Here is a 7,802-nt window from a genome sequence, read left to right on the forward strand (position 1 = left end):
CAAAGCATGAAAAATACGACTGTTTCATGACATTAAATCGGTTACATTTGGAAAGGTACTTGCTGCTTGCATTAAATCTAATTCGATCGTGCACCATTTCTCCCCGTGCGAGAATTGCAAAACATGAACCACTAGACGGAGCCAATCCGCTTTTGTTGCGATGATGCATCAATGCGAATTAAACGGCTATAAAACTTCAATTTAAGACATGCATTGTGGCACGTTTTGTTAATGGGCATTTTTAATTAGCATAATAATTCTGGTGGCATGTTTACGTACGGTTTATTCATCCTTTTTTGGGACTCATTCATTAATCAATGGGAGGTCTTTTACTACGTCATCCAGCCAGAGGCAAACAGTTGGTCCGAAACCCTTTTTTCATTCAGACCGATGTACAGTCCGACCTGCACCGACCCCGTTGGAAATACGGAACTCCTCGTATATGTCCCCTATTGGAGTCCGAGACAACTTTTTTTGTGCGCGCGCGTGTGTGTGTGAGTGTGTGTGTGTGTGTGCGCGCGCGTGCGTGGTGAGGAAATCATGGGATTAATAATCCGAGTTGGACGCTCTGAATTTGAAGGATTAAACATCGTGGGCACTTCAGCATGGTGGGTACACGACTAACGGAGACCTGATCAAATTGTCGTCGTCAGAATGAAAAATTCAGCCCCATCAAGTTGGTGAAATGCAGTGAGGCGCTCACCACGGGACTCGGTTGCGAGAAGGAGTGACTTCTAATTTAGGATTCTTTATTAGTGTGGCATGACTGCAGTGCGAATCCAATTCTTGATTTATTTGCTTTATTAACCGATCATGTTTCACAAACTGAAAAATGTCCAGTCACAGTTGAAATCAAGATACAACATGTATGCATGGCGTGTTTTAACAAGATGCAAAAGACATTTAATCTACAAAAAAGGTGTATTCACGTATGTACATAACATTAAAAGCCTCAAAGGCTCGGCCTATAAACAGTCAATCTGGAACAAAAATGTGTATGATATAAAATGAATGTTGCATTGTCCTAAAAATGTACATACTATAAAATCTATGAAAATATTTAAATGGCTAAAAAGGCATAAAACAGTCAAATACACCATCCTGTCTTTAAGAGGTACATAATATCAAGTAAATCAAGAGAAAAAAATTTGACAGTTTTACAAAGTTATATTTTTAGATGCTACCTGCCAACTTAGTCAAACTAAATGTGGCAGCAACATTTAATAAAGAGGAAGCATGCATTGCAACAGGGAACTCATGAGTGAACATAACATTTCAATGTACGTTTAACTCATTCAGTACCAGCCAATTCTGGACCATGTCTGAAAAGACGTTTTGAAACGTCTTTGGGAGTGAATGAGTTAAAGAAAAAAAAAGAAGCAGACTGTGACTTGTTCTCACAACGTGTACAGGAAAATACCAAAAGAAGAGCCGTGTCAATTTTGCAGGCTCCCTGCGTGCTTGACTTTTTCTGGCATCTCAAGACCCGAGAGGAAGCTGCGGTCTGGTCACATCTTGACGTGCGAATGACCCCGTGGCGTCTGCCGTTTTGTGGGGGTCACTCCCGCGTGAAAAGGCCTTTTGTGGTCCTGGCATGCGGCAGAGTGGTGCAAGGTGGAGCCGAAAACGTACCCCGCCCAGGACGGTCACACCGGCGATTCCCAATTTGTGTGTATTTATACCTTTGTTCTTTGATCTATCGACGGCAGCGACATATCATGACAGGCCGGACAACGAAATGCTCTCCGTTTGGACGGCAGAAGCTACAGGACATAACAGACGGGTGGATTCACTCTTTGCGAGGTTTTCTTCATAGCGCCGAAGCGCCTCGGCTCATCGAAGGCTGGGAAACGCGTCTCGGAGAATTTCACAAGCGCTGCTCGCGCAGGCCGAGTGTTTAGACTACGTGCAGTCATTTAGAATAAATGCAAACGAAATCCCGGCCGCGGTAATCAGGAAAGGATGCGAGATGCGCTACGTGGAAATCAAGGCGGGATCGATCCGGCCTATTTGCAACGTCTTCGATGCGCGAAATGTCTAACGGCCAGTTTGGCGTTGGTTTCATTCACAGGTTGAGAGATCGCAAGAGTCAGTCTGCTGCAAAGGGCAATTCCGATAAGTGGCAGGCTCTTTAAGGCAACCTTGGCGGCGGGGGCGAGGAGATTGGCCCAACCCATTCCGAGGCAAAGCCGGGCGCCGCCGCAGCCAAGAGGATGAGGATCAAATACAGCCTACCCATCGTCTTCTTTGTGGCGCTGGTGATCATTGAGAAGGAGAACAACATCATCTCCAGGTGACACTCTCAAGTGATACTTTTCCACCTCGTCGTCAAATGGCAAATGGGGGGGGGGGGGGTTAGAATCTGGAGCTATCTGAAAATGCACGTGACAGAGAGGTGTCTCCCCACTTCCCACATGCTTCCAACCCATTTCAAGTGTTTAAAACGCACTTTGTAGAAGTGGTCCTTTGAGTGGCGAGTGGCGTCCTTCGTCCTTCGTCGAAGGACGAAGGACGCCACTCGTCTCCGGACGTTCTCCGCCTTGACTTCTTGCCCTCAGCCTCCTCACTGACACGATGTCGTTGTGCTTCCGTTTCCGCCGTCTCAGGGTGTCGGGTAAACTGGCCTTGAAGCAGACCCCCCAGACCCCGATCCGACCCAGCCGATCCACCGAGCGCGACGTTTCCGTCCCCTCGGCGGGCAAGCTGAGCTCGGCTTTCGCGCCGATGAAGCGGCGCCTGGAGAACTACAGCGACGAGCAGCCGGCGGCGGCGGCGAGCCGCGGGAAAGACATCCTCCTTCTGGCCACCACCAGGACCGGTTCTTCCTTCGTGGGCGAGTTTTTTAACCAGCGGGCGGACAACGTGTTCTATCTGTACGAGCCGCTGTGGCACGTGGAAAAGATGCTGACGCTGGAGACGGGCGGCACCAACGCCACAGCCGCCGCCGGGGCGTACCGCGACGTGCTTCGGCAGCTCTTCCTGTGCGACTTCTCCCTGCTGGAGAGCTTCATCGACCCGCTCCCCGTGGATCACGTCACCGCCTCGCTCTTCCGCAGGGAATCCAGCAGCTCCCTGTGCGGGGAGGCGGTCTGCGGCCCCTTCGTCAAAGGGGTCTTTGAGCGCTACCGCTGCAGGAACAGGCGCTGCGGGCCCCTCAACCTGACGGCGGCGTCCGAGGCCTGCCTGCGCAAGGAGCACCGGGCCATCAAGTCGGTGCGGGTGCGCCAACTGGAAACGCTCCGCCCTCTGGCCGAGGACCCGCGCCTGGACGTGAAATTCATCCAGCTGGTCCGGGATCCTCGGGCGGTGCTGGCCTCCCGCATGGTGGCCTTCGCCGCCAAGTACAGCAACTGGAAGCAGTGGGCCAAGAACCGCGACGTGCCCATCGACGACGACGACGAGGTGAAGAAGCTGAAGAGCAACTGCAACAGCATCAGGACGTCGGCGGAGGTGGGCCTCCGGCGGCCGGCGTGGCTGCGCGGCCGCTACATGCTGGTTCGCTACGAGGACGTGGCGCGCTCCCCCGTCAGGAAGGCGGCCCAGATGTACCGCTTCGCCGGGATCCCCTTCGCGCCGCAGGTCAAAGCCTGGATCCTCAAGAGCACGCGGGCCTCCGAGGAGACCGCCGGCATTTACTCCACGCGGAAAAACTCCAGCCAGCAAGTGGAGAAGTGGCGCTTCAGGTTGCCCTTTGAGATCGTGCAGGTGGTCCAGAAGGTCTGCGGGCCCACCCTCAAACTCTTCGGCTACAAATTGGTCACAAGTGAAGAGATGCTCACGGACAAGTCCGTCAGCTTGATAGAAGATTTTTGGTAGGTCCCGACGGGCACCGGCTAATATTTATTCGCCCCCTTTTCTCGTTGTTATTCTGATATTTAACGCGTTTGTACTTTGTTGGATTATTTAATAGCCAGAGGAGAGATGAATTGAGTCTCGTTCACAAATTGCATCTTTCAAAGCAAGCCCCCGGCCTGTGAAAAGCTTGCCTTCGTAACGCCAACGCCAGCGGACTCGAATTTCTGAGCAAACAGGAGCATTGCGAAAAGAGAAAGTTTAGGGCGAGGGGAGGCGGGGGCTGGCGAGTAAACGCAAACGAGCGGGCTCTGGGAACCTCCAGCGACTGTTTACAGCTCCCGAGTTGGAAACCAAAGAAGCTCCAACGGAAGCGGCAGCCTTGTAGAAATAAAGACCGAGGAGGAAAGTAGTTCCATCTGTATCGAGTCAGTCCGTGGTTGTCGACAGGTTGACGTCCCCGCGGATTGCTGACCGCTCGGGGCGCTACGAGCGACTTTCGGGGTCTGCCGGCGAGCGGCCGTTCGCATTGCTGTCCAAACGCAAACGTCGCGGACCCTGCAGCCGGTTTGCAGATCGGTTCGACGTTCGTTTGCGAGTCTCGCGGCCGCTTGACACGAGCCTCGAGAAGGAGACGGAGGCCTCCGTTCTGCGGTCGGCGCCGCCCGACCGGTCGGGTTGTTTCTTTCAACGTTGCTGGCAATAAAGACGCTTTGACGGCGTCTCGTGAGTCTACTTATTGCGGCGAGGGCGCCGAGTTAGCGCCGCGCCGTTCTGTAGGTTTATGACCTTGTTTGGAAGAGTTTGGCTTCTCTCGCTCACCGAGCGGCGGGCAACGACGACGTACAAGGAACTGCGCAAACACCGTCCGAGAGGCGGGGCTGGCGACAAAACGCCTTCACTGGCAGTCTGACGCCTTCATCCACATCATTGCCCGAACAGGATGGCTTTTAACTGCGCTCTTCAGAGCAAACTTTGTGGAACCACATCGGGCAGAAAGCCTGCCGCAGACGTGCCGATGCTATTTGCTCATCCTAAAATGAGTCGATTGTTTTAGTCACGCTATAATGAGCCGATTGAATTACGGTGTCCACAATGAGGACAAACTCTTGCTTTTGGGTCGATCCGATCGTTAGCGATCATGCTACGCTACTGCCTGGCGCAAACATCACGGCCATCTGAACAGATGTGAGGAGGTTTGTGTTGGATTGGACGAAATGGCATCCTGCGGAGGTGCAACCTTCCGCTGGCGCTCGTAAAAAAAAAAAAAAAAAACGTCCTCAAAAATGTCCGCGTAGCAATGAAGCGCTCTCTTCTTTGCACACTGGCTGCTTTGTGCGGCCAAGGAAGGGACGCTGCCTGGGCGCACTCTGTGTTTAGCGCCGCGGCCTCGGCTATTTCAGTTACTCAAGGTTGCAATTAGCCCGACTTTACATATCATGCGGTCGGCTCGGGTCCTTTTGACCCGCCCTGTCGCACGCCCACCATATCGTTTTCCGACTCACTCCCTTTACTCATTCATCCATTTAAAAAAAAAAAGTAGATGTCATACTTCAATAAAAGAAGTTAAGCTTGTCCAAACTGTGTTTGGAATCGCTCGCTCTCCACTTGAAAGGGACTTTGCTACATATAGCTCACAAGGTTCAAACATAAGCTTCATGTGGAGGCAAGGTGGAGTCACTCCAAATATCAAATAAAAGCATTCACCATTTCCACCCCCCCAACCTAAAAAAAAAAAAAAAAAAAGCACATGAAGTGACCCCACCCTCCTGCTTCATCACCACATCAACCAGCGTGACCCAAAACAGCATATGACTGTGCTGCGCAGTCATTGTGGGAAGGCTGCGCTCAATGATTAAGCCACTGGCGGGGGGGGGGTTGTGTTTTTTTTTTGACCCAGTCCACTGAAGGCGTGGCCCCGTCACAAAATGCATCCAACATATTTTGGACGTTTGCCATGAAAAGGAACACACGATGCCACGAGTGGGCAAAGTATCGCCAAATTCCTCCAGTGATCAAGACTCCCGTCGTATTTGTGGCAATGCAAACAAGTTAGTTGTCAGTTGTCACGTTTTCAGCCAAAAGAGGAACCGGTCGTTTGCGTACGGCCGTTTCCCCTTTCCGCGCTCGCACGACGCTTCCAAACTCGGATGAAACGACGCATTGAAAGTGACGGCGCGCTTCAAGTCAACGCCCGATCTTGGAACGGAGAGTTTCTGGGCCGCGGGTTCCCTGTCTGTGATGTCATCTTTGAGAAGGTTTTATAAATCAATCGAGAAATAAATATATTATTGTTGTGCTTATGACCTCATTCGAATTTGCCCCGGGCTGCCCACGGCTTGTTGGGACTTTATTTTATTTTATTTTATTTTTTAAATTGTAGTTTGCGGGACTGGCCGGTGGCGAACGTGACAAACGAAAAGCCGCGGGGGTGTTCAACCCAGACGCTCAAGCCACAATGTATTTTCTGCTATTAATGCCGACCGTGACGCCCGGTGATGATTAGGATTTAAAAAGATCCGGTCAGTCTTCAAGCGCAGACGGCGCAGCAAGCCACCAAGTGTGGAAAGACATCTGCTGCGGCCGCGAAACGACCGCCGCCACCGTGACGGACCCAAAGCAGTTTGAGCCCAAATCATCTGTCGTCACGGAAACCGCTCGCCGACCGATGACGTCGCACGTGTGATTTCGGCCACCGAGGCTCACCCGGACTGCCGTTACGCGGTCGAAAAGTCAGCGGCTTTATCGGCTTTTCCGAAAGGCGCCGAGAATTGGGAGTTCCTTTGCGCTCGGCCTCTCGAAGAGAGAAAGCGGCGCCATTTTGGGGCTCGCGGAGGAGCGGCACAAAAAAAAAGCTTCAGTCTTTGCTCGCATCAATAGCTCCTTTTGTCGACGCTGCTCAAAAGAATCGGGGGTGGCAACCCCCGCCCCCCCGCCACACATTTCGAGGCACCGAATGGACGTTTCCCATTGACGGCGCGCTTGCTGTGCTCCAAGCGGCGTGTCGGAGTGACACGTTGACACAAAAAAAGAACGCGGCTTCGACCGCCATCTTGCCCTCTGCTTGCTCCGCGCGGGTGTGGGAAAGTGCTTTGGACGCGCTCGCCTCAACAAACAATTGCCCCTCGCGTTCCCATTCGCTCGTCCCGCTTGCGAAGCCGACCCGGTGACTTTTTTTTTCTTCCCCTTCTTGCGCGCCAACGTTTATTTTGAAGGTGGCCTGTTGCGAAAGGCCGCCGGCTCTTGTTTGAAGCCGTCATGGAGGAAATGTTGGGGGCGTTATCGTTTCAGGATGTTCGATTTCAAACTCACGGCTGAGTAAAATAAACAAACAAACCCGAGAGTGGCGATTGCCGTCTTAGTGTTGTGTGTCCACTGGGACGCGCGTCTCTCAAATAAGACAGAGCGGCCCAGCGCACACGCGCGCACTGGAATGAGCCCGCTTAGACGTTTGACGGCAAGAAAAAGGTCCGACGGTTTACGTTTGGTGACGGCGACTCCACACGGATGGTGATCTCGCCCAAGCGGGAGCAAAGCTCTTCCGCTTTGCTCCCGCCCTTTCATTTCCTTTTCTTGTCTTTGGCCTCATGATCGCCCCTCCTGCCCTCTTTCTCTTTTCCCATCCGGACATTTTCCTTTTTCTGGGCAAAGCCTTTCTTTCTCCTTCCTTTTCACTTTCTCCCCGGATTCTATTTTTTTTTTAAATTCTTTTTTGCCCCCTTCCCCCCCTCCTGATCCTTCTTGTCCTTTCCCCTTCCCGCCCCTCCTCATGGTCTTATTTTCCTTTTGGTCGCGATCTGGGGATTGGCGTAGGGAAACGGAGGGAACGTGTCGATACAGTCGACACAAAGCCGCTCTCTCTGCGTGCGCACGGCATCAACACACAGCAGCGGGCCAACGCCTCGCGCAGGCCAACGTTTCTTGTCAGCTCAAAGGCCCCCCCCCCCCGGGCAAGATCCGACTCGAAACTAAAGACCGCACTTCAACGTGAAATCAAGGTCACGGTCATC

At 52.5% G+C, this 7,802-nt stretch overlaps 1 protein-coding gene across 1 annotated transcript; it reads left to right on the top strand.

The window, feature by feature from the left end:
• The first annotated feature begins 405 nt into the window (after window positions 1-405).
• On the top strand, window positions 406-4,514 carry chst3b (carbohydrate (chondroitin 6) sulfotransferase 3b). Its single transcript, XM_086099510.1, has 3 exons — window positions 406-608; window positions 2,072-2,293; window positions 2,607-4,514. The coding sequence occupies exons 2-3, from the start codon at window positions 2,214-2,216 to the stop codon at window positions 3,814-3,816; spliced, it is 1,290 nt and encodes a 429-aa protein (XP_085955636.1). The 5' UTR covers window positions 406-608; window positions 2,072-2,213; the 3' UTR covers window positions 3,817-4,514.
• Window positions 4,515-7,802: the final 3,288 nt, after the last annotated feature.

The sequence above is a fragment of the Hippocampus guttulatus genome, chromosome 19 (assembly GCF_054856545.1).
Source record: "Hippocampus guttulatus isolate MCC_2025c chromosome 19, RoL_Hgut_1.0, whole genome shotgun sequence".
Lineage (NCBI taxonomy): Eukaryota > Metazoa > Chordata > Actinopteri > Syngnathiformes > Syngnathidae > Hippocampus > Hippocampus guttulatus.

Bases quoted from the DNA above. Each gene is read 5' to 3' on its own strand.
- chst3b (XM_086099510.1), top strand. From the start codon at position 2,214: ATGAGGATCAAATACAGCCTACCCATCGTCTTCTTTGTGGCGCTGGTG. The intron at 2,294-2,606 runs GTGACACTCTCA...CCGCCGTCTCAG, and splicing joins GAGAACAACATCATCTCCAG to GGTGTCGGGTAAACTGGCCT.